At 29.0% G+C, this 27,762-nt stretch overlaps 2 protein-coding genes across 7 annotated transcripts in view; one reads left to right on the plus strand and one right to left on the minus strand.

The window, feature by feature from the left end:
• The first annotated feature begins 3,644 nt into the window (after positions 1 to 3,644).
• LOC107065356 (inactive dipeptidyl peptidase 10) overlaps positions 3,645 to 27,762 on the plus strand; it is a 170,933-nt gene continuing 146,815 nt past the window's right edge. Inside the window, exons 1-2 of one of the 6 annotated variants that reach the window (XM_015318969.2) lie at positions 3,645 to 3,848; positions 8,771 to 8,911. The gene's annotated coding sequence lies outside the window, so the exon portion shown is untranslated. Of the gene's footprint in view, positions 3,849 to 5,415; positions 8,912 to 27,762 lie in introns of those variants that run through there. The other 5 variants (XM_015318970.2, XM_089176135.1, XM_089176134.1 and 2 more) reach the window with 5 other exon arrangements.
• On the minus strand, positions 22,514 to 23,068 carry LOC149031416 (venom dipeptidyl peptidase 4-like). The gene is made up of 2 exons (XM_089176171.1): positions 22,887 to 23,068; positions 22,514 to 22,785 (listed from the first exon to the last, which is right to left on the minus strand). Exons 1-2 carry the CDS (start codon positions 23,018 to 23,020, stop codon positions 22,617 to 22,619), a joined length of 303 nt encoding a protein of 100 aa, XP_089032297.1. The 5' UTR covers positions 23,021 to 23,068; the 3' UTR covers positions 22,514 to 22,616.

The following is a 27,762-nucleotide window of genomic DNA, read 5'->3' on the forward strand; positions in this document are numbered from 1 at the left end:
CTAAGGAAGGAAGGAAGGAAGGAAGGATGTAAAGAAAAAGGCAGTAAAGTAGTGGTAGTAGTAAGTGATAGTAACTATAGAGGGAAAAACGTTGCCTAGGGCAGCATGTTTCACGTATATACTCCTCGAACTACCGTTCTTGACTTCTTCAGTGCTTCCCTACATGGATTTGAAGGAGTAGTAGAGTAAAAGTGGGATGAAGAGTTGAAGTGGTGAGAGTGTAGTGTGAAGGGAAAGGGAAGAAGATAGCTATCGTCGTCGTGGTCGATGATAGCGTTTATGGGACGATGAAAAGCCGTCGACGCATTGGTGACAGTAGACTCCAGCTATTGTTGCATCTTCCCAACCGACACCGTGTTGCTGACAATGGTTGCAACACACCAGCATACCTCTCGTTCTATCTTATTCCTTCTCTCTCTTTCTCTCTCTCTCTCTCTCCTCACTCTCGTATACTCGCTTTTCACTGTTCCCCTCATTTTCTATCTCTCACTCTCTCTCTCTCTCTCTCTTTGCTACTTCTTCCCTGCTATCGTCCAACCACGCGGAAATAGACTCCGTTCCTTTTGTCTAGCCTTTCCTGCTGACTAGACCACCACCACCTCTTCTTTCATCTATCTCACTCCAATTCTCACTTCGTACTCATTAAGTCCACGTAAAATGTCCTACACTATGAGAAATGCGTTCCTGGTTTTGATATTTCTCTTAGATTGTCCTACCTTCTGCGGAAGGATGCGGTTAGTTTGACTAACTCGAAATTTAGAACTTATGTATATATATCATTTGTATAGTTCAATAGGTATGTGTGTGTGTGTGTGTATACACTTATGTTTTTTTTATTATTATTTTGGGTAGAGGATTTTTTAATGCAAGATTTTTGAAATTTTATTGTACGCGATGAACTCGTTTGTAGAAACAATCGTTAAGTTAATCGTTAATGTTATTTAACTCTTTGGCACACACGGTGGGATTAAAAGTGTCTAACCTTTTTGATACACCGTAATGTACGATAAGACATTTTTAATCCCACCTCGAAATATTATTACAATAGCTACACATGCTCATAAGTTTATATTTCGTCTTATTTACACAAAACAATTGGTTATTACTCTTCGTTATTAATACCTCTATTAATAAAAATATATAAATTTGGTTTCATTTAAATCATAATATGATTTCTATGCAACATAGAGCTTTTTTATTATCTGCAATTCTGTGCCGGAAATAGTTAATAGATTTTAATAGTTTTAATTAAATAATTATTTTATTTATTTGAAAAAATATTGATTTTATAATTAAATAGATATATTGCAATTTGATAGATTTGTTTGAAAAGAAATAATCGTATTTAAAATTCTATCAATGATCAAATTATTTAAGATATTTATAAATAATTTTTAAACAAAGATTTTATATGTAACATAAACAATGAAATAAAAGATTTTTGTTTGATATTTCATTTTTGAAAAAATCGTATTTAAAAATTCTACAGAATACACGTACACACACATTGTCCTTTTAATTTCTTCAATAACTTACAATAACTGACAATGAAATTTTCTTTCGTTTATATATATTATTGTATTTATTACCCTTTCTACTGTTTACATTTTGTTATTAACAGCAAGATTTATTTGTCCTATGTTTAGTTTGCTTCTAGTCGTTGAACTGTGACAAGTACGCATTACAAGTAGCTGAATTTTACGGACAACGATTTCCGAATCGTCATCGTGCAGATAGAAGGATAATACTAATTGTAAGTACGAATTATTTAATTAATGTTTTTTCCATAATTATTAGAAATTGAATATTGGAATAAGGTTTTTAAATTTAGAATTTTTTAATACGACTTTCTCGTAAACAGAGACTCGTATGAAAACATGTTACTACTTTTACTCGAATTTTTTTTTACGTTTTGATGTTACACCTGTCAGTTTGTATCACTCATTTTGAACATTTTATATATACAGGGTAGTGAAAAAACGATCTGATATTTTTAGGGATTATAATATTCACAGAAATAATTAAAAAATGTTTAAATAACATGAGTCTTAAAATTAATATAAATGAATTCGTTTAGAAATTCACTAGCTCAAGATTATTATAAATTTATTATGAAAATAAGTAAAAACTATTCTTAATATCAACAAGAATTATTTCGTAGGTAGAAATATTATAAATTTTTAGATTTTCAATTCAATATAATATAATAATAATAGTTAATTTATATTAAAAGAGTTATTTATTCATTCATGTTTACTAGACCTTTTATACAAATCTCGAACTGACTGTTTTATCTTTTCATAAAATTAATAAGTTAATTACTGATATTTATTTCGAATGGAATGAGAAAAGAAATATAATAAAAATTAATTAATTAAAAATTGTTAATGATATTGAGTAAATATAATAATGACAATTTGCAAATCGAGCAACAAATATTTTGATTCTTTTTGATTATTAATGTGGGATCCGAATTTAATGCGTATTTGTGCGTTTGAAATGTTAAATATTTTAAATGAAAAGAAAATAAAAATAAAAATGCAACGATTTCTTGATAAAAAGTTTTATATGTGACTATGTACCTGTTAAGGAATGGTTGCTAAGCAAAACAGCGAATTTCAAATGTAAATTTTGGTGCAATATCAGTTACGATTATTGTATGTACGTTGGACGTGTTGTGTGTATGTATGTGTTTATCCTGGTTGTTAGTATGTGTTTGGAAAAGAAAATAATGTATTAGAGAATGAATTTTGGATAATCGAGGGCAGTGTGAAACAAGCGAACGACGAGAGAAATTATTACGTGATTATATAGAGTACATTGAGTTGTGTGAATTATTATCATAATTACAACAATTAATGAAACTTTTTATATTTAATTTTATATTCATATCTTATATAACGATAAATATCATTCAACTTTGCTTTTGTAATATTGTAAATAACTTCGCTTAGGATTATTTTTTGAACAAATTCTTGATATACATATAATTTGAAAAATGTTTCACGACTTAAATGCGTAAATTTAGATTAGGTTTGCCAAGTTTGTTCTACTTTGTTACACCATATACTCAATATTTTTATAATATAATAATTATCTATATTTTATATTTTCATGTTATTTCGTCAAGATGCTCAAATATTTTCAAATGTATTTTCTTTTTTATTAAAAATAACAATTAAAATAACAAATGGTAATTAATTTGACAAGTATTAATTTAACACGACATATATATATATATATAAATCCAAGTTATTATATAATAACTAACTACTATAAACAATTGTTACATATAACTTATATTGTGATAAAAGATATTCTTTGTAAACGTCGTAAATAGTAACAGTTAAATTCACCGTTCTACATGTTTTGTGAATTTTGAGAGGATCAATCGTCGACGAGTAGCTTTGCCAAGACTACGTCACATCCGCCGTCGTTTCTATCTGGGAGCTAGTTGGCGACGTAAATGGTGGTGCTGCCGATGCTGCTGCTGCTGATGTTGCTGATGCTGCTGCTATTGCTGCTAGTAAAATGCAGGACGCGGTGACTAAAAGTGGAAACATTTTATATTGTGAAGAGTACATTGAGGTGTGGTGTACTACGGGAACACACACACACACCTCACGACCTTACGAATTATTTCCTGATGCAAATGCGTTCTGCCAGCTAGCTTCCAACCTAGCAAGTGCACCAGTGAACAAATGACATAGTGCACAGCACACGACGACAACACATGAGCTTCGACGGCTTTCGAAACTCACTGATGATGGTGGTAGTAGTGGTAGTGGTAGTAGTGGCGCTCCAAATTCGAACCTAATCCCATCGGAGAGGCATACTCATACGTGAGGGTCAGTCACAATGCCGTTGAAAATTTCCTATCACGCACCCGTTCATCGCCATTTGTTTTATCTAATGCACGCTTTTTACCCCGTCAATGAAACAAATCGTCGATAAGATATATAACGTTATTCAATAATACTCGACTAGAATTCGTAAGAGATGAAGGAATTATTTTTATGGTTTATTTGAACATTTATGTGTAACATAAATTATTATTATTATTAAAAGGATTCAATTATTCAATGATATTTAATCAAATGAAACAAAAAAATATAACATTGCTTATTATTTGTTTTTCATATTTTGAGAAAATAAGACACCAAGTGAATCAAATAATAATTAATTAATACTGAATCAAATCGATAATAATATAAGATTATTCTTCCTATTACTTTTTTTACGAAGAATAATACCGGTACAATGAAATAATGAAATAAAATTAAACAAAATCAATAAGAAAATAAGATTCCATTTTTTTCAAAGTGAATGAAAGAAACAATTATTATTTGTATGTTTTCTTTCGTGTTTACAAACAAACTTGATTTTAAGAAGCGTTAGATAGAAAAAATGTATAAGAGTATTATTTTTAGCTTTTTCTCTCTTGTTAAATGAGAGATCTATATTGGAATTCAGAGATACCCAGAATTCCAGGGTTTTTCTTTCATGGCAATCAAATCAAGAAACAATATCAGAAGTATATGTAGCATAGTAGCATTGATGTGAACATTATTAGGGTGGTACAGGAAGTTTGAAAACATAGGAGGGAGGTCACAGTAATTTGATGCCACGATAACGGAAAAGAAATAGAGATCCCGATAATATCCACTAATGGAAAGAATGGAGAAACATTGTGCGTGATCGAACATTTAAAATGCCTTCGGGTTAGGATATTTCACGTGCATTTTGACACGAATAGAATAATTTTGACATTGGGAATGCATCAAATGAATTTACTGAAGTATTATTTTTAATTCGTCGTAATATATTTATTCTATATGGGAAACAGGAAACGATGTTTTGAAATCGTATCTGATCTGTCTGACTTATTTCTTCCGTTACTACTTAATATTTTTATTATGACAATTGTTCGATGATAATTTTAACGATTTGTATGTTATTCTTATTTTATTTTCTTTCTATTATTTAAATTATCTTTTTTAATTGTATCCAATAAATTTTTAAATGATTATTGTTATTTTAATATTATTCAAATCATATTGAATAACAAACAGAAATAAAAAGAAAATGATTTCTTCCATTAATTTTTACGCTCTGAACAATATCTTTCGTGCGTAAATATACTAATTTTTGTTAATTTTATATTGCAATCAAATTAATCATTTACGTTCAACAAAAACTTTACATTAAATTCAACAAAAAATGTTCATAGTTAAAGCATTTACGATCCATTTACCATATAACTTTTATCACTTAGTAATTTAAATCATAGTAATAATAAGTATTTCGATAAAAATATAATTGGAAGAAACAAAAATAGAATAATATATCATTAGGTATACCTTTTTCGTACAAGTTCTTATCAAAAAGTGAAACAGCACTTATACCTGTGATTCCTAATGACCGTAGAGAATCCCTTCTTTTTGTACCTTCGCCCTTAACGTCGAAAAACCTCACGATTTCTGAACGATTAATCTCACACCTGGCGGCCTTGGCCCAGGAAACGGAAAGGTATACCCAAGTCAAGGACATGCATGCAACGTCTCTTATCGCAGCAATCGATACGGCCGAATAAGGATAGACCGTAGCTTTTCATCTTGCGTGACCGCATAGGGTGGAGGGTGAGGGTGAGGGAGAGGGAAGATGGTGGGTTAAGTTCGAATCGACGTTGGTTTTAATCGGATACGTGGGCGGAACCTTTATCGAGGTCGTGCAAGACTTTAGAACGAATTCTTTCTTTGCGTGCGCGTTTATTACACTTTCATATCTTTATGTGATACGTATGTATGTATGTATGTATGCATGTATGTATGTATGTATCTATATATATGTCACTTAACGTAGAGTAAATGTTCTTATCCTGATAATTAGTAACAGTCACGAAAGCAAATTCAAAAAAGGGTCTAAGGTCGTAACAGTTTCTCGTTCTTTTTTTCACACGTTGAAGGAATGGAAGAAGAAAAGAAAAAAAAAGAGGAAAATAATCTGAAGTTTCAAATTTAACACCAGCAACACGTATAAATTTGATACTCGTTATATAAATATTGTATACTCGTGTACGTGTGTATACGTGTGATAAAAGTTTTACATTTCTTCAAAAGAAATACTTAATCAAATATAACGTGGATACTACAATCTTTATTTATATTTAAAGGTAAACAGTGGAAAGGGAATAAAAAGGTAGATACAATGATAATACATTCGACGTTAAGTAAAAAAAAAAAATCAAATGAGATAAAGAAAGATGGATACAAATCGGAAGGAGTTACACAGAAAAAGAAATAGTTTGAGAGTGAGTAGGGGGGGGGGGTGAATAACAGTTGTACGTTTAGAAAGGCCGATATTTTTCTTCTTTTTTTTCCTCCACCCTCTCTTTCACCCCCATATTGAAGAAAAGAATAGTAGAATGCGAATCGGCAAAGGAATGGAGTAGACGCTTTAACGCGTTTCCTCGTTGTTGAGGGTGGTAAAAGGTGGATGGGGTGGTTGGATGGTTGTTCATTCGTAGTGAGATGTGGGGGTGGTAGTAGTAGTCGTATACGCGGGCGCGTACAGAGAATCGGCTAAGGATACGTCGAAAGATGAACGCTAAAAGAGAAAGAGAAAGACAGAATGAGAGAGAAATAAAGAGAGAGAGAGAAAATGAGAATGATGAAGGGGTAGGGGGTGGAAAAGGATAAAAGAGGGAGAAGGAAAACGAGAGAGAGAGAGAGAGAGAGGAGAGTAGTGAGTAGTAGAGGTGGTGCTGATGGGAAGAAGGTGGTGGATTGTTCAGGAACGTGTCGAAAGGATCCGCGTGCCCGGTTATTTAAAAAGAACTAGAACCCTTGTTCAACGAAAGGCCCAAACCCCACTCTATATCGTGAGACGTAACTGAATTAAAAAGAACGGTGCATGAGATAGTAGGAACACCGAAAGGTAGGCGGAAAGAGATTTCAATGTTATCGTATAGGACACATAACGCGAAATATAAAAAGAGAAATAGAAAATAAACATTAAAACACAAAAAAAAAGGGAAGCAAAAAATGTAGCGTATAAAGTAAAAAAAGGATTGTAAAAAAAAATAGGGAAAGAGATAGAGAATGAAGGAAAGAGAGAAAGAGAGTATCCAAAGGATAAGAAAAGAGAGAGGGGGAATAGTTTTAATGGAGGGGGTGGGTGGTGGTATGTTTGGAGAAAGGGGAAAAGATCAAATGAAAACGGAGAACTAACAGGAGGATAAGGGGGAGGCAGAGGAAGAGAGAAAGAGAGAGAGAGAGAGAATGAGAGAGGAGAGTAAAAGAGTCAGAGAGAGAGGGGGAGGGGAGGGGGGAACAGGGTGAGAGAGAAAGACTGCGTGCGCAGTAGTAGGGATTCTGTGTAGAAAGAGATGGAAAGAGACAGATATATATACATAGAGAGAGAATGAGAGAGTGAGAGAGCGAGAGAGAGAGAGCGAATCAGCATGAGGGGTGGAAGGGAGGAAGCACCAGGAGACCGAGGCTGCGGCGTAGCCTCAGTGCCGGCGCAGTGGCCGGGCCATCGTGTCCTGTTGGCCAGGTCTTCGTGCTGTTGTTCTCTTTCCATTTCTGATCCTCTATCGATAGTCTCATACGTTCGTTACTCCAAATTCGATCATCATTTTTGAAAATAGGCTTGTCGCGTACTTTCACGAGCCTCCTCTTCTTCCTTCTTCTTCTTCTTCTTCTTCTTCCTTCTTCTTCTTCCTCCTCTTCCTCTTCCTTCCGTATTTCTTCTTCTTCTTCTTTTTCTTCTTCTTCCTTTTCCTATTCTTCTTCTTATTCTTATTCTTAGTTTTTTACTTCTTCTATTTTTTCTGTCTATTCCTCTCCCTCTTCTAGTTTTACTATTCTTCTTTTCTCATCTTTCAACAATTTTCTTCTTATCATCGTTAAAGAAAATTTCCTCCAGTTTATTTTCCTTGTATCCCTTTTGATTCATCCTTCTTTCTTTTCTTTTCTTCTTTACTACCTTTTCTTATTTTATTTTATTTATTTATTTTTTTTAAATTGTGTATTCCTTTATATCTTCATTTCTCTATTTTTATTTTCTTTCCACTTTTGACGAATTTCTTCTGGATCATCTATTGTCCTGTGTTCAACATAACACGTTTACGCGATAAACACGCACGCACGCACGCATATACGCACGTAAGCACGCATTGACATACACGTACAGGACATTCGCAAGGACACACACACGTATATCGACCCAGTGCGATGCCGGACGTGGTCGTCGGTGGTCGTCGCGACGCGATGTGAACTTCGGTGAAATAGAGAAAGATATAGAAAAGAGAGAGAGAGAGAGAGAGAGAGAGAGAGAGAGAGAGAGAGTGGGTGAAGGGGGTGAGAAAGAAAGAAGAAAGAAAAAGATAGGTTGGACAGACGAAAAAGAAAGAAAAAAAATTTCGATTTCTTATCTCTCTCTCTTTTATTTATTCAATCCAGGACAAAATCTGAAAATGTGATTCTGGAATTTTCTTGTTTGTTCCGTGGTGTTTCTTCGAAAAGATAAAGATCTTTTTCGTTCAATTACGGTGAACCTATAATTAAAATTGATAACAATCGGATGATTAAATATAGATTTAAACTAACATATATATAATTATTATTACGATTGATAACAAAAGGAAAGAAAAGTGATTTTTTTGATTATCCAAAATTATTGTATAAAAGAGAAAAAAGTGAGATAAAAGATATAATAATAGTGAAAAAAGAGATATTATTAACGTTTTCTTCCTGCCGGGCAATAGCAGCCGGGAGCATCAGGGTGAAGAGGTGGGAGCCATGCCGCCCGGGCTGAACTTCCCTCGAGGCAACCAGCAGGATCGTCGAGCTACCGCCTTCCTGTCCTTCGAGACTACCAGCTGTGGTTTCTGATTGCCTCCATTGAGGTAAGTTGTATGTGCACCCCCTTTTAAGGTTCCTTCTTCGTTACAACATTTATATATATATATGTATATATATCATATCTTTTGTTAGATTTTTCTAATTTACTAGCCCTCCCCACCCCCATTTCCCTGTTTGAACTCAATTTGAATTCAAACCATTGCGATTTCTTATTTGGTTACCTTTACCATCATTTATGGTACTTGTGGAAAAATGAATGTGTGCGTGTGTTATTATTATAATATTTATTCGTATCGTATGTGTATCGTGTATTTTTAAATAAATGATCTTTTTTCATGGTTTGAATGAATGGTTTTTTGTTTTAAAGTCTTCTGGAAATTATTATCGGTTTGATTAATGATGATTTATTTAGATGTAGTGTTTGTTTGTCAATGTTCGAATAAAGGAAGACGTTAATTACGTTAATATTTTGTCCCCTTCCTCCATATTTCTCATTAATATGTATTTTTATAGATTTCTCATAAATCAACGTTATTTTTTATTTTCAACATTTTCGAAAAAAGTATTAACTGATGCGATTTATTCACTTATCTCATTTGGTTATCTTTGGTTATCTTTGTGTCCACAATTGTTCCGTTTATGACAGGTGTATTTTTCTATAAAGAAATTATTGAAAAAGCTAAAAGTGTCGATAAAGAAAATAATACGTGTGTCATCGTTATTGAAGGATAAATAAATAAGAAAGATAAATTACTATTGACATTTTGAGAGTGTAGGCTCATCTTAGAATCCTGTTTAAATTCTTCACGCGCATGACAGGAGGTTGGACGTGCCGTATCGTGCCGTTTTCGCATGACTCCGATGTTTAGAATGTTGTTTCGTCGTTTTGTGAGCTTCCTTATGAGATAAGGTTTCAAAGGATGATCCCTTAAAACAACTGAGTCGTTTGGTATTTGAAGAAAAAGAATCCCTTTTGTTGTCTTTTTGTTTTTTTTTTTATTTATTTTTTTTTGGGGGGGGGGGTTCTTATACTTAAACTTTTTAACAATTCTTACTTTGATCGAAATTATCAGCTCAGGAATAATAAATATATAAAATAGTAGCCCTTTAAACTTGTTTCTCTCACATTGATAGAACTTCTCGTATTATGCATGTCCTCATGTTTCGTTAACACGTGTCATATGTGCTAATCATGATGCCACATTGTACGTCCTTCGAGACTAGTTTGCAACTATGCTTTTCGTCTAATTATCTTGAAACTCGTTAGAATTAATGTCAAATTCTATCAATAAACGATGATCATTTTGTAAACGATATTTTTTGAATTTCGATATATTTTATTGATTCGTGATAAATTTAAACAAATATCAAGAACGTAGAAACATTTTTTTTTTTAATAAATTCATGCATTTCTTTTTTTATCTAAAAGAAAGCAAACAAATGTTAAAAAAAAAATAATTGATGTTCTTTCATTTCAGTGCTGTCATTGCTAACGCTATACAAAGTAACATCAATTTGCTTCTTACTTTATAGATATCATTTTAATGGTCTTTTTACGAGCCAATGTAAGATCCGTTTTTGCGTGAACTTTCACGCTTAGCTTTTACCAAAGGAAGGGATGGAAATTGACGATAAGAATGTTTTTTTCTTTTTTTTTTTTTTTTATGCTCAAAGTAAATGACGTAGAGTTATAATTTGTGCTACGTCAATACATTTTTTTTATATGGGTAGATACACGGTGCTTTTTTTTTCAAACTTTCAAACTATGAATGCTACTTCTTCGTTTTAAGTTATTTCGATTATTATGGAAATTATTTGTAAATTTAAATATTAATACAGGAAGTTTGAGATCAATATTGATAAATTTTACCATCCTTCCAATCACATTTTATTTTGAAGTTTTTAATTACACTCCCTATCTTGTGATATATCATTTTAAGGGTAATTAACATCTGCGTCTAATTACTTTGAAGAAATGAAATATAGTAAATTTGTTTACGAGGTATGCTTGAAAATTATGAGATTAATTTTATTATATTTTCTTTTTTTTGTATTATTAAGTTTGGAAAAAATTTATTTATTTTTTCATTTTAATTGTTCAAAAAATATACAATTAATTAAGTATTTTAAAAATAATATTTACTTTCCCTTACATTTTCCTCCAATTGAATTTGACTTATATATATATATATATATATATGTGTGCATATTTTTTATTCAGTATGTGACAATGGGGGTAAATGGCAAAGCATAAAAGTTAGAAAGTATATAAGTGGACTTCGCATGAGGTAGATACGTCGCGTGTATCTAAATAAAAGAAAACTTAAATTTCTTGTTGAGTTGTGAAAAGTTTAACATCAAAAATTACCTAGAAGTGTGCATAAATGATAAACGATGAAAAAAGCTTCCCTTGTATTGTGCGACTTTAAATAAAGAAAATAAAAAGGAAACAATAAAAAGTTTAAAGAAACATTTTAACGTTCATATTTCCATATCCCATATCATCTTTTTTCATTTTTTTATATTTAAAATATTTAGTAAATTATAATATTATTATTTTTTTTTTTTTTTAATATAAAATCTTACTAATACGTGCAAATAGGAGAAAGAGAGAGTGAGAGAGAGAGAGAGAGAGAGAGAGAGTTAATTAAATGAAATTAGCTGATCGTATCAGCTAGCTAAGATCGGCTGAAGATCTCAGGGATTTTTTAATCCAGATAAAAAGAAACGAATTTGATAGAACGATTATATCTTCGTTAAGTAATCCCTTTTTTTTCATGAATGCCATTAAAATTCTCTTTTTACACGTTTTCGATTAAAATAGAATAATTAATCGAGTATTCTTTCAGTGTTCTTTTTCTTTTTTTTGATTCAGTGATAGGTAGATAAGTAAGTAGGTATTTATATTTAAATCAAGATAAGAAATATGTGAACATTAGTATGAGATTTTTTTCAAATCTAATGGTGCTCGTTCGTTTTACCGTTTTGCATGATTAATACTACTGATATAAGGTAATTGATTGCGTGTTGATTTATTTTTTTGTAATACAATGTAAAAATCAATTAATTACTGTTACGTTCCTTTTTTTCGTTTTATTATTTAATATTTTCATAATCGATGAGTTTATCTTTAAGTGGCACTGATACATATTAAATTGTTTATTAACTTTTTTCTCGTTTTTATAATATTGTTTAAAAAATAATTAAATTGTTTTTTCTTTTATATTTCAATTTTTTACACAAAATAAGTTTACTTTTATAACGCTGATACGTATATAATAAATTGTTTAATTAATTTATTTCATTCGGATTACATTTAACAATTAATTACATTGTTTTTTTTTATATTTCTAATTTTTACAATAATTATAATTATTTATTTGATACTGATACGTAATAATAAAATGCATGTTGACATATTTATCATAATATATCTCATATGTTTTTATAATAAATGAGAATCAATTAAATTATTTTCCTTTTAATTCCACTTTCAGTTGCGTGTAAGCTTTCTAATTTATAAAAAGAAACAATTTACAGTAATTAAGAATAAAATTGTAGAAGAAATATATATGGATCGTCTATTTTGAAAGTGGTGTAAGTCCGAAGTTCTTTTGTCTGGAGAAAATTAAAAGTTTTTATATCAATGATTACTCAATTTCTTTTATCGACCAATTTTAAATTGTACAAAACATGAGCACTTTTAAAGAAATTAAATATTAACTAGTTATTCATAATAAGTTTACATTAAATTAAGCATAAATTACGTGATATTTCATTTTTTTTTAAACTGAACTTACACCACTTTCCATATAATTAATGGAAGAGAGGTTATTTTTTTAACCTCTTCTTTGCGACAATTTGTAGACATCATAGTTTACAATTTTTTCTTGGACAACCTAAATTAATTTTAATTTTATAATTTAAGTATGCAGCTTATCAAAACAGTATGAGCAACATTTTTATATAAAAAAATTTTACATTAAATTATTATTCCTAATTCAATGAAAAAGTTAATTGTATTTTTGTTTCCTTTAATTCAAACATTTTCAAAAACAATTTTCAAACAATTTAAATCATGAATTAGAATTCATCCATCCATTTATAAAGAAATATAAAACTAGAAGAAGGCGAAGTAGGATTATATTAAATTTTTTTTACATGTTCAACGATTATGAGATCTAAGCTTACTCTAATCCTATAATTAAACTATACTAACAAGCATATCAATTGTGAACACCATTTTTGTTTGAATAAATGAAAGACATTAACTATGCTGTAAACGTATAATTATGATCTAATTAACCGGGAATTGGTATTCTAGTGTAACAATTACACGTTTTCGGCTGTGAATGTGATCATTAATTCCATCTATGACGTCCATTACTTGCAACCGAGGCAATGCTTCTAATCCTTCATTGTGTTCCTGTATGATTTACATTAGAAACAGGCTTGAATTCGAGCAGGGGAATTAATACTATATATATTTGCTATATATTACAACGTTTATCATAGCAATCGTTAGACACGTAAGGATTCAATCGTAGATCATCAATTTTAAGTGGTGGTGGAGGGTGGGGATTGTATAAGTACGAGCACACGATTTCCAGGTTACTTTTTAGGAATTTAATTCAAAATGATTTAAATTTAACGTTGTAATTTAAATCGTTGTTTTTTGTTTTGTATGAATCGGCGTTATGAAATCCGGGACATGAAAAAACTGCACACACAAAAATTTGCCGGCGTTATGTTTCGTCGTCATTGTTTTTCAATGCATTTTATTTTATATTTTATATGTTATTGGATATTAGTTAGATCATGTGATAAACAATTTTTTTCATAATGGCTTACCGATTATTTTTTATGTTTTCACGTGTATAATAAAACGAATAAATTGTTTTTCTAATTTATTTATAAAGAATGTGTTTATCGTTGAATGATAACTAATAAAATAAAAAATATCGATCAAATGAATATTTCAGGCAGTACTTGAAATAGGAAAACTTGGATTTTTCAGTGAAAAGAATGTTTACTTCTAACAACAAAGAAAAATATTACTATTAAAATTCAGTCTGATGTGTTACTCTGCTAGGTTTGAAAAATGTTATTTCAAGGGGAAAACGTGTTTTAAAGTTTAATATGCAGTCGTAGTTTTTATGGGATCCGTATCCCGTAAACTTTCGTATCTCGATTATTTTAATGAATATCATTAAAAAAAATATTTTCAAGATAAACATTTGAGATCTCTAAATTATTAAAAATATGCAAAATGAAAAAAAAAAAAGAAGAAAAAATTAATTTCGCAACGAAATCGTATTATCGATAAAAAAAAAAAACAAAAAAAAATCTATGAATTTTTATCTAACTTCGATCGAAACAAATTGTAGATTTGTATTGGAATGAAAATAATTCGAATTGTAAATGAAATCGGTCGAATTGGCAAATGAGTTGAACATATTTACTAATCGGAAGAGTAGTACGATTTGCTAATCTCGTGGCTTTCATTTTCGAAACTCGAGTATCAACGAGTACACGCGTGTATCTCACTCTAAACTGTTTCTCGATTTCCTATCTCTTTTTGTATCCCATCTCTTCAATTCTTGTATTAGTGTATGTTTCAATGTATAACTGCGTGTATGAGTATGAGTGTTTGCACTTTGTATCCCGCAAATTGTTAAACCTCCTCTATAATCGTTTGTTAGGCCGAAAATGGATGGTCGATTGTGCGGTACCAGTTACGTAGTCAAGTGTTAGTGAAAAAGAGAAAGAGAAAGAGATAGAGAGAGAAAGAGAGAGAGAGAGAGAGAGAGAGAGAGAGAGAGAGATAGATAGAGAGAAGAAGAAGAAGAAGAAGAAAATTAAAATTAAATGAAATTCGAGTATACATACTTATAGTGAATATTAATAATAATAATGATAACAATTACAATTAGAAAAACACCAATAAAAAAATGTTCTTCTATCTCTGTTTCTTACTCTTCTTTTTTTGTTGTTTTTTTTTTGGGTTTTTTTTTTCTCAAAGAATAAACCGTGCTAATTGTAAGTCCGTGAAAAGAGGATTTTCTCGATCCTTTTTTTTTCTTCTTTTTTTATTTCTACCTTATTTTTGCTGTTTTAAATTCTATCCGTCGTGTGCGTTAATAGGCTTAAGATCGCTTGAGACGCGGTAATTATTTTTCACGGTATGTAACTGATTTTTATTTTTTTTATTTTATTTTATTTTATTAATAAGATTAAGCGTTGCGATTATTGTCATTTGTTAAAAGATACCGATTAGTCATGTTATGTTTAGATTTAAAAAAAAATAATATTTCATTTATTTTTTAAAACAACATTAATTTTAGAAACATAATATTAGAAACTCATGAAAATAATGAGTTAATGTAAAATTAATTTAAAATTAGTTTTCTGTTTTTAATATAAATGTGTACTTTTCTTAAAAAAGAAAAAAGTATTTTAATAATATTTAATAATTTTTATTAGTTTGATTAAAAAAAAAAATAGATAAGTGTTAAATATTTTTAATATAAAATAATTAAACAAATAAATGATTAAACAAATAAGAAATTATACAATTAAAACAATAAAATAATATACATATTTGTTAAGTAGATAATTAAATATTGTTAAAAATTCAATAATTATGATAAAAAGTTATAAGAAAAAAAGTGTAATATTTCATGTCGTTATTGATAGTTCACGTTGTTTACTTGCCGATATATCATGATGTTTTATATTACGTACAGTAACTCAACATTAATTGTCAGTAGTTCTCTAGTGTTAAGGGATTAAAGTTTGGATAAGCAACCTTCCGCTGAGTTACCTGTAGTCTTTTCTTACGTCGGGATCATGAAGATAAAGTTTCCTCAAAGTTTCCTATCTATCTTATATTTTCTTTTATTTTCTTCTTCTTTTTCTTTTTTTTGCTTTCGATAAAAAACCGAAAGTATTAAGTTGTCGGTAAAGTTCGTACCAAATTTTGAGAACAAATTTATATCCATGTAGAAACCGATTAAAAATTTTATCAATATCCTACTTTTAGTTATTTGTAAGTATAATTACAATTAATAATCCAACACAATTACAATTAGTAATTAATAAGAACAAGATTTCTATAATAAACGTAATAATTGATAATAATATAATTAATTAACTAATTAATGTTTTAAAGTACGATCATAAAATATCATAGTAAGGAGAATTTTACTAAATCCTAATAAAAACTACCTTTCATTTATTCTTTTTCTAATAACTCATATTTTTCTGTCCTCATTTATATCCTCTCTTTTTTACCATTATTATTCTCTTGTGTTTTTATTAATCATACACATTCGTACACGCATACATAAACTCTCTAAACATTATAAATACTTCCAACAACGAAAGTAAAGAGACTGAAATTTTTAATATAAGTAAATTAGTTCACAGTATTGGTACGAATTTTTCAGTTAAATCTAATATATATATATGTATATCACATCTTTTGAGCAATAACTCCCAACCTTTTTTTGAAAAACCTTTTTTTGAAAAACCTTTCCTCCAATAAAATCTAACAATAAATTATTTTCATTCAAAAAGTAAACTCCTATTCCCGTGGAAGATACCTTAATGGTTATTAATGTGATTTAAACAAATTTGAATAGAATCCATGCAAGGTATCCATAGAAAAAAATAAAATAAAAGTAAAAAAAGTTCAAATCAAAGTATGCATTGTTAATAACAAATTTTGAAATTTGTCTACCTTGAAATATCAAATTGTTTCCTTTCAGGAGCGTATTATTAACGCTGATAATCATGAATTTAGAATAATCAATTCATTTAACATTAATTTTTATTACTTGCACACGATTTATTTGATCAATCATCAAAGATTTTCTGTTACGAATGTACTTCAGTCTTGTTACGAATTACAACACCAAGTATAATACTGGTTGTAATAGTAATGGTGATGATGATGATGGTGATGTTGAGGTGAAGTTTAAGATTTGCAAAATTCTTAATGAAAGAATGTCTCAGGTATTATTCGAGGTATAAAAGACTAGTCTTGTTGATGTGATTTTTGTTATCTTTACGAGGACTCCTGAGATTTTGTAAAAGCCCTTCGAGTTTCGTGAGAGAAACAAAGATGGAAAACGATACTAGAAGTTAGAGTTACTTAGGGCAAGTGAGTGGACGGGTTTAAAAAGGACCCCATTGAGAGAGAGTAAGATAAAAAGAAAAAAGAGTCCTTATTTTTCTTACTTTATCACCCTTTTTACCCTTCATTCTATTTTCTTTCCCTTTCTAAAGGTGAAAAGAACCGAATGAAAGAATAATTAATTCGTTTTGTCGATTTTACAATAACATATATATATATATATATTCTGTTTCTTTTATTTTAATTAAATTTAATTAATAATTGTGTAACAAGTGAAATTTGCATAGTTTAAATTTTTCAGTAGATTTGCCATCAAATAGTTTCAATTTTTTATTATAATGTTTGTTGATGGGTTCCATTTTTTTTCTAACAAATAATGTTCCAATTATCTGCGAATTCTATATATATATATATATATATATATAAATTTTGTATTTAGAATTATATTCATGGAGAAAATTTATCTCTTAAATTTTATTTCTCTCTCTCTCTCTCTTTTTCTCTGTTTCTTTATCTGTATTTCTGTTTCGAATAAAATATACATTCGTTTAGATGAAAGTTTATTCAATTATTTCAACGAGAAGAAAAAATTGTTGGAAAGTTTTGAATAAAACGTGATACGAACTATTACTAGAATTATCGAAATTTTAGGTCCTTCCCTTAATATGGGGGAAAGTATGCTATGTTTACGAAAATAAAAGAAGAAATTTAAAACTTCAATGAACACCATCAAAATTGTTTAGCAAAACAATCCGAATCCTGAAACAAATAATTTGCACTGGTAAAGTTTAATTTAGATTTTCTTCAATAATAAGATGTGGGCGGATCATACACGGTAGAAGTGAAACCTTTTAAAAACTAAGCTAAGATACTCGTAGTTAAATTCTGGTATCTTCGAATATCTTCGGGTACTTTCGGATATCTTCCGTTTGCACATGCGCAATATTTGGAAAGTCATGTAAACAACATTTAATAAAAGTATTTTCACATAGAAGAAAACGTGCTAGTCTGAAGGTGAATTTCGGAGGGGACAATACTCAAATCATATATTTCGTGATTTTAAACAACAATACACGTTCCCTTCGATTAATTAACAATTATTTGAGTTCTCTAATGCACTCTACTTATATTACAGGCAAATTTTACTCTTGAAGTCATCATTACACAGAACTATAAAATAATTACATTAGAATACACAAAATGCTAAAATCTGAATGTTATAATTTTAATTCTCTTTATTAAGTATATTATCACCGTTGCACACATACGCAAGATTCGGAAAGTCATGTAAACAACATTTAATAAAAGTATTTTCACATAGAAGAAAACGTGCTAGTCTGAAGGTGAATTTTGGAGGGATCGGAGTACTCCGATCATATATTCCGTACTTTTAAACAACAATACACGTTTTCTTTCGAATCATTAACAATTATTTGAGTACTTTAATACACTCTATTTAAATTCCAGGCAAATTTTACTCTTGAAGTCATCATTGCGCAAGAACAATAAAATAATTACATTAGAATACAAAAAATTTTTAAATCTGAACGTTATAATCTTAAATTCTCTTTATTAGGAACATTGTTACCGTTTCACACATGTGCAACATTCGGAAAGTCATATAAACACAACATTTAATAAAAGTATTTTATTACATGAGTAATGTGTCAGTCTGAAGGTGAATTTCGAGGAAGTCGATGCTTCGAACATATATTCATCTGAGTATTGTACAAAGCTTAGTATACAAGTGTGGAGAGACTACGAAACACTGCATAAAGAATAGGCCGAGATAATAAGAAACAAATGTACACTTGTCTTCTATCTCAACCTTCCGCATGTTAAATCCTATAGATGTGTATATGTTTGTCTCTTTTTAATAACGTATTTCAGTTTTATTGTGTTTCACGCTCTTCCGTTTCACCGATTTCCAAATCACCCTAATTCTAAAGAACTATTCATTTAAAAAGACAAAAACCAAAAAAAATGTTTACAAAAAAAAGGATAGATTTAAATTGATATCAGTGGTTTCGAATAAATTGAATACGTTGAATGTTATCGGGGTTAGCACGTAACGTCACAGGGGGTCATCGGTGACTAGCGAAATCAGGATTACCACGATTGCACTATTTCAGCATTTTGTTGATTGAATCAAAACGAAGAATTGTATTTCAGTGCCGTTGGGAGTCACCGGTGAGCCCTAACAGAATAAATGAGTTGTTCATACACTTTACAATGCACGTATCTATCATCACCTTGTTACGTGTTATTTGTTCAAAATAGTATTTGAACATAATATGAAAAGCATAATAATAAATTTGTATAAGTATTACTGTGAAATCATGTAAATTTAGTGTAGTATGATGTTGAAAAGAATAAAGGATCAACAGACAAAATAATTCATTTGAAATTCAATTGAATCTTTTATTGTTTCCTTACATTATTTTTTTTTTCTTGTTCAATATTAACGTTAAACGATACCACACGATTACGTTAGAATGAGAAATTTTATAGGATATTATCGATCATCCAATATCATCATATTTCCACTTTTAATTAACACATTTTACAAATAATCGAATATCCGTCAAATATATCGGAATTTCTTTTGGTTTGTACTTATCGATGATTTTGGTTTTGATAGAAAAATGCGAGAACGATTAATTTAACAAAATTTTTCTTTCTTTATCAAATGTAAAAAAAAAAAAAAGAAAAAAATATAATTCTTTCCAGATAATTTCCCCCCACTTTTCCTTCATTATCAAAGTTTCAGAACAAAGAAAAGATTTAAGTTCGATCGAATGAAAAGCACGAGTTTACTATAATAAATTATCAAGACTATTCGTGGACAAGAGTTTGTTCTTAACGTTAAAGTCACCTACATTTGTTAGCTTCAAGATAATTCAAAAGAAAGTAAGAGACTTTTGTAACTTCTTTCTCAACCACTATTCATTTTCTGCATCATGCTGTCACGAATAGTTCGATCAAGTGAATAAACGAGAGAGAGAAAGAGAGAGTAATAACTTTCTTTGTGTATTCTGTAAAAGAACAAAAATTGCTTGATGAAAGAGAGAATAAGAGAGAGAGAGAGAGAGAGAGAAATGGTTTTTCTATATATAAGTAAATTTGGATGAAGAGTTTCTGTACTTACAAAATTATCGTAAATTTGTTACTAACTTTTTGTCGTGTTCTTAAAAAAAAGTTTTTCAAAGAAACAAAACTTAAAGTTGAAGTAATGTTATTTCTTACTTTCTCTTTTAGAGGTTTTTTAAGAGAAACACATGAAACTACTTTTTCGAGTATAACCCCCCCCCCCCAACACCATCCCCACACCCTGCACCCTAAGACTAATGACGAAAAGAATGAAAATAAATTGCAAAAGTAATTTGAAAATAAGTTTTGATATTATTGGATCGATGATAAAAGATTATTGCTGTTGTATCGGTATCGAACATAACCTACATCATTGTTTGTTGTTACGAATCTAATCTTAGGATAAATTCTCCTAGAGAATCGACAAGATAGTACGTGTATCGGAAACATTTCCTACGGATGCTAGATAACACCGTTGACGGTGTTGAGGAAGGATCGTTTGACAGTGAAACAATGGATGTTTCTCCGATGAATCCGATGGCATGTAATAAACGTTAAATGGAAGAAGGAAACGTAGCAGGATAGACGAGAGAGATCAATATGAGATTGTGTGTTTTAACTCTTTGAAGTATGATAGAAAAGTTTTTTTTTAATCTTTTTATTTTTTTATTTTTTAGGCGAATAGTATAAAATATTTTTTTATACCAACTCGAAAACTTGACAATTATTTTAATCGTTTGTATTACAACAAACAAATTGTTTATGACTCTTATTTTTATTTCATTAATTTTTTATTTTAGTAATAAGAAGGTAATTTTATTTTTTTAAATAATATATTATTAATTTAATATTATTGTTTTAGTTATGAAGAAATAAAACGCCGGATGGACAAGTTATATGCTCTTTCCTACAATTAATTTCTTTCAGAATGAATTTTAAATGTCAATAACGATCAGGAAATTTTAATTTTTTTTAAATTTATTTAATATAATATAAATTATCAGATAACTAAACAAATTAAAATAAACAATATTTCTGAAATTTTATAAAAATACAATTTTAGTTAAATTCGGTCTTTTAATGTTCTAAAATTTCGTTTTACTAAGACTTAAGATTAGAATTAATAATCATATAAGTTTTTATATTTCATCTAAACAAACATAATTCTCTCATCATATTTGGTAAATTGATAAGCTTGCACATGAACTACTACTGCTTTTGGCTAAATTCCACGCTCAGGTCTTTGATAGAACGAGGAATATGTCCTCATAAATTACACAAGTGATCTATTGCACAATCGAGGAAAATATAATTAATTAGAATCATAGTCAATAGCTGGCAACATCGGAACATTCTATCAGAACTTACCCTAACTTAAGTGAATTAGAACAGACACAATAGTTTGACAGTTATGGCTTTACCGCAGTTAAGCATACCACCCTAAATTGTTGCAAACAGGTTTGACAACACTAAAATGTGAACTGTTTCTATTGGGTTTATTTACGTAGATATCAAATAATACTATTTTATATGATTTAATAAAAGGAAATATAAATTTTTAATTACTATAGAGTTCTCGATGAAGATTACATTTTTCAATTTAAGCTCAACAAATATATGTTTTTGCATTGATAACGTTTTTGGATGAGATCCAGATTTCTTATATTTTTTCCAGTTTAGTATCGTGAACCGATAACGAACCTCGAACTTATTTTTCTTTCTTTTCGATGGACAATTCACGTGAAAAGTACACAAAATAAAGACAACAGTTGACCGGAAAATATAGAAGCTTATAGTAACTTATCGGGAAAAAAATCAGGATAAACTACGGTGCATAGACAGTTAACTTTTTGATCGAAGATATTTTAGGTCACTTAAGACAACAATGAGGATCGTTTTTCAGAACTTTATACTAGCAAAAGAAACTATTATTAGAAAAAATGACCTTGAAACCAGTCTTGATATAAACCTACCCTATTGGATGAATGACACTTGACTCAAACTTAAAGATAATTTAAGCATACGTTTATATATATCGAATTCACAGATTAATATTGTAAAAAATTAGAATAATAAACAAACATTATAAATAATAAAAGGTTGAAACCCATATAAACTATCTAGCGACAATTCTAATGACAAATTTTATGAATATTATGTAGTTCTATTTCTTACAATTATTATAAATAAGATTTAATGAAAATAAAAAAATTAGTATATATAACTTGTAATCTTGTAATGCACCATTGGATGTTGTATAAACTCAGTGGCACCTATCGTATTTCAAATTTAATATTTAATATCTTTATTGAATGAAATGAACGTAAATATTATGAACAAATAAAAACCTTTCGAAGTTACAAATAAAAATGGAAAATAATAAATGATGTTTCTTTGAGACTGACTAAATATTATTTCAATAAAATAAATAGGAAAAACGGGATTATTTTAATTAAAAAATAATTTCTCATTATAATGAAAGAAACGAAAAGCAATGTAAACACAATTTTATTAAAATACTGTTACTTACCGTAATAAAGCCAGGAAGATACTGGTCCTACGGATATTCCGCACTTGAAAACAAAATCCGTGTCTTTAGCCAATACTATGACGGTACAGAAGCCACCGTAACTCCAACCCCAGATAGCCGTTCTTTTAGAATCGATCCAGGAATACATTTCTTGAAGTTTTCTAAAAATAAATGTGGAAATTTGAGAATTAATTTAACATCAATTATGATTAATAAATCGATTAATCATTCAAATATATCTATATTTTAATATTTTATTTACCTAGTTACAGTAATTTGATCCTCGACTTCAATGGTACCTAAATTTCTATAAATCTCGAAAAGCATGTTGCTACCCTTGTTCGATGATCCTCTGCCATCGATGTAAGCGTAAATCACGCTACGATTTGTCGTCATATACGATTGGTAACTGTACGAAGCTGCGTAGTTTATTTTTGCCGTATTTGGTCCAGCATATCTTTGAACAAATAGGAAATGAAAAAATAAAACAAACAAATATAAGACAAAGAAATGTAGCAAAAGAAGCATAGTCGATAGTAGAACACAGGCAATAGGAATATTACAGAAATTATTTTAAATAGGGCATTGAGAATTTTCATTTTTAAGAAAAACAATAATATTATTCGTCAGATTAATGATACCAAAACCAATCTAGTAAGGATAACACAAGCTTTTAAGATTGGTTTCCATTTGTTGATTATACTCGTATTTTTATCACCGTTACGTATCATCATTGTTTCATCGTTGTTTACTTATCCTAATTTTTGTTCGCATTATATATGATTGATGACTGAATGAAATTGCGGTTATTATTTTTCTAATTTCAAAATTAATAATTAATATTTTTATTTACAGAATATATTAACTTGTTGAAAACAGGATTTATTTAGCAAAAAATCTCAAATTTATTTAAATTGACAAAAAGGAAAATATTTAGAATGTAAAAATTTCTTAAATAATATGCTTTATTACAGATTAATTTTAATAATTTTTATATGTTACAATAAAAATAGCTCAAGTGTCCTTTTTTGTTTATAATTCTCAGTACATGAAAGCGAATAAATAAATTGTACGCCATTTTCCGTTAGCGAGGAGCTTATAATTAAAATTGGAAGTGAAAGAACATTTAAAACATTAAATTAATATATAATTTTCTATAATCGAGTATGTTATTTTTATTTCAAATAAAATAAGCATTCGTATGGAAATTAATACAAGAGTTTTGGATAGCTGAAAGGTTAGAACAGTTGTCTGTAAAACGAAAATTTGTTTACGAATCCTGCAATATCTGTATAAATGTAAATACATTAAGTGTTCGTACTGATTAATAAATGATAATATATGCACTTATACTAAATTTGAAAATACATAAATCAAAATATTAAAACGTGTTGCCTTCAATTCTTTTCCTTTAAAATCTGACACGAACGTTTTTGCTTAATTTAACGATAAAATTTATTTATAGAGTTTGCACAAGAGAACAATAAACAATAAAAGCAAATTTCAATTTCTATTTGGTTCAATTTTCCGGTTAACATTATTCCGGATTCATCCTGTGTTATGAAACAGCGACTTGTTATTACGGTAAATAGTTAATGGTTGTGTTTGATCAGATGAAAACTTTGCTTAAAAAAAGAAATGAATATATTTTCCATAATGTTCGAGTATGGGGAAAAAAAAAAATTAAAGCTGAGGAACTATCTTGTCAATTTAAATAATATGTTTATAATGGAAAAGGAAAAAAAAACACAACAATAGAAAAATAAAATAAAAACAAGAAGAGAAGATTGAGGTAAAGGAAAAGAAAGGAGGAAAGAAAAAAGGGGAGCAAAATAAAAAAAAATAAAAATAAAAAAATTAGAAGGTTGTTTATGATAGGCGAAACTCGATGGAAACTGAAAAGTTTGAGTCGGATCAATAGTGGTATAACATAACCCATCAGCCTCGACCAACCTACGGTCTACTGTAACGATTCAATTTTTCCTGGATAAAAAAAATCCTATCCAGTTGGTGGTGGTGTAGCATTCACGCGAGAAACTTCATCGAAACTTTTTTTTCTACTGGTCACGGATTTTTTATATTTTTTGTACTTTTCCAATGCGAATATTCGCAAATGGATTTTCATTTAAATCTCATTCCTCTTGTAATTTTTATTAATATCATAATTATTATTAACATTATTATTATTATTATTATTATTATTATTATTATTATTATTATTATTATTATTATTATTATTATATTTATATTTATAACGAGAATGGGAGAAGAATAGGATAAGAATTATCTTTATAAAAAAATTGTATTCTTCATTTCTTTCGTTTCTCACATTTACATTTTATCGTATTTTTTTACCGTTCAAAAATACCCCTCATGTAAGTATAAAAATATTATAGCCATAATTAAAATTGAAAAAATATATTATTCTTTAAATAAAATGTTTTTTTTTTTTTATGAGAAACTATTATATTCGATTAATTTCAACATTCAATTAAATGCGTTAAATAAAATGTTTGTTTTTCTTATGAATTGTTGTTTTTTTCAAGATTTTTATAGTTATAATAATTAATACGAGTATTATTATACATTTATATTATTTTTTTTGTATTATTTTCAATCTTTGATATTGAACATTTTAGATTGAAAACGTTTGAACCAGCTGTTGTGCTATACATATTGATATTGCATCATGTTCCCAAATATCACAAGTTTTTTAGCAGTCGAATTCGTATTTTTATCTTTTTTTATACAAAATAAAATTTTTGAAATGCGTCATACTTTTTCACCCATATTCAAGACTCAATAACTTTTGACAATACAAGCAAATATCAAAACGTTGTTTCTTTTTTTTTTTCAAATTATTGCCAAAAGCACGCAACTATTGCCAGATTCAAATAATATTATCAAAACAATACAATTCTAGATTCACCTGAAAAAAAAAAAAAAAATAGAAACAAATAAAAATACAAATAAACTTTATCCCCAGGCAGAATAAATTTCAATAAAATTTTTTTATACAATATTTTAACGTTATATAATAAATCAATAAAAATTATTAGAATGTGGTAGAATATCGTTAATTAGCCTAATATAATATCAACTTTAAAAAAATGCATTTATCCAATTAATTTTATCTTTTTGTATTTTCTCGTCGTTGAAGCCAGCAGACAAAAAGAAAAGGAAATCATTTAATTTGCGCTTGTTGGAACCATGGATAATTTTTTTTTCTTTCTTTTCTTTTCCACGGATTTGCGTTCCTCAAAGGGATCTAAATGCGACGAACAGAAGGGAACATACTGTTAAAACGGTAAATGTATTTCGATAACGATCGTTTGTTCCTATAAAATCCATTGATTTGCTTATCCTCGTCTACGTAATGCCCTTTTTCTCCAAAACTTTTCCGATATTTCCAATTTAAAAAAGCTCGATAATGGTACCCTGGTTTGAAGAGAAAAAGAGAGAGAGAGAGAGAGAGAGAGGGGGTTTAAGAGAGGTTGGGAGAGGAGAATCGGGTGTTGGGGGGGGGGGTGTTGGTGGGGGTAGGGGTTCGAGTCAACGCTTCGATTAAATTTGCAAAGTTTCGCTTCGTTTCCATGTAGCTAGAACCTTCATGTACTTTCTTTTCGATGGGTTTCGAAGCTTATTTCCCGCAGTTTCGAAGCTTTCGCCAATGGACGTGGAGCTTATCCGATTTGATTCATCGTAGTTACTTGGGTATGATTTATTTCGAAAAGTATCCTTCAAGGTACTTCGAGTTTCCTTCTTGTTTTGATATTTTTAGATCTAACGTAAATGAAAAAAATCATATAAGGAGGGTGAGAAGGGAATAGGGGCAGGGAAAGTCCAATGAAAATAAAATATTAACTGAAAAATTTATATCAATTGAGCTTTTTATTTTTTTTGTAATTTTCTTTTCTTGTGTTTTAAATTCAACTTTTTGGGAAAAAGCAAAAGTTAAGATTAGTTTTATATCGTTAATAATGAATACAATGTTTTAGTAAGTATCAACGTTCTTAGGAATTTATAGAGAAATGTTTTCACTTGAAAATTTTGATGCATACAGTGTCTATTTCTTTTGTATTGTGTTATAAATTCATTTATATGTATAATAAAAAATAGAAAAAAAATATTGCTTTTATTTAACAGTATTTTTATTTGTTATCTAATAAACAGAATTTAATATATTTTTATTTTACAAAACCTCATTCAAATTTTGACACAATTTTTGAATATATCAAAATAAAAATAAACTAACTCCTATAATGGCATTATTAGAAAACGATTCATTTGCAAGTTTTGCTTTTGCGCATTTCAAATGACAACTGTAGATTTTTCGTTAATTATAAATTAAACTTTAATAAAAATGTAACAACATTAAGAGAGAAATCTTAGAATATGCATTAACTTATTGCTGAGAAAACAATTTGAAACTGTTTGTGAGCATTTTGTGGAGGTGGGAGGTGAAAGATTGTAGGCAGATAAATGATTAATTTATTTCTGTTGTGTAATAAAAAAATAAAATCGAACGTTCACATAATAAATAATTATTTATTATTTTAAATATTGATTTATACTACATTTATTTACACTGGACTTAAATCTATAATGTTGATAGTTAAACATCGAACGCAAAAATACAAATAAGAATTAAATACACACAAATATGTACCCCCACTCCCCACCCCATGTCAATAAACATAACTGTTCGTTTATGCATCAATTCTATCAGTACTTAAAAGATTTTTCATTGCACAGTTACTCATCAAGTATCCTTACCAAAACAAGAAAAAGAACGAAGGAAGAAGAATTTATTCGTGTGAATGATAATTCGAATATTTTTTAATGGATATCGTAGCTTGTAAAATGTTGGATAAGTTAAAATGTGATTATTTATCGTTTTATGTTCTTCACTTTATTTCTTTCTTTCTTACTTTAATGCTCATTTTATTGGACGATGCAAGGGTAGTTTGAATATTCGTTACGAATTGTTTACCATTAGTTATTTCGTAACATCGAAATATTCTTTTTTTTTTACTTAAATTTCTCGACTTTTCTTTTACACAACAATGTATTTATCTACTCGATATTTCAATATTTCGTATTTTATACGATCCAATTAAAATTTTTCAAACGTTTTC

This window comes from Polistes dominula, unplaced genomic scaffold (assembly GCF_049000335.1).
Source record: "Polistes dominula isolate Pdom_NZ unplaced genomic scaffold, Pdom_raw_medaka contig_21, whole genome shotgun sequence".
NCBI lineage: Eukaryota > Metazoa > Arthropoda > Insecta > Hymenoptera > Vespidae > Polistes > Polistes dominula.

What these genes read in the sequence shown, in the direction of transcription:
- LOC149031416 (XM_089176171.1), bottom strand. Translation starts at nt 23,020, where the DNA reads ATGACGACAAATCGTAGCGTGATTTACGCTTACATCGATGGCAGAGGA. An exon ending in GATCAAATTACTGTAACTAG is followed by an intron (nt 22,786 to 22,886) that starts GTAAATAAAATA and finishes ATTTATTTTTAG; the next exon opens with AAAACTTCAAGAAATGTATT.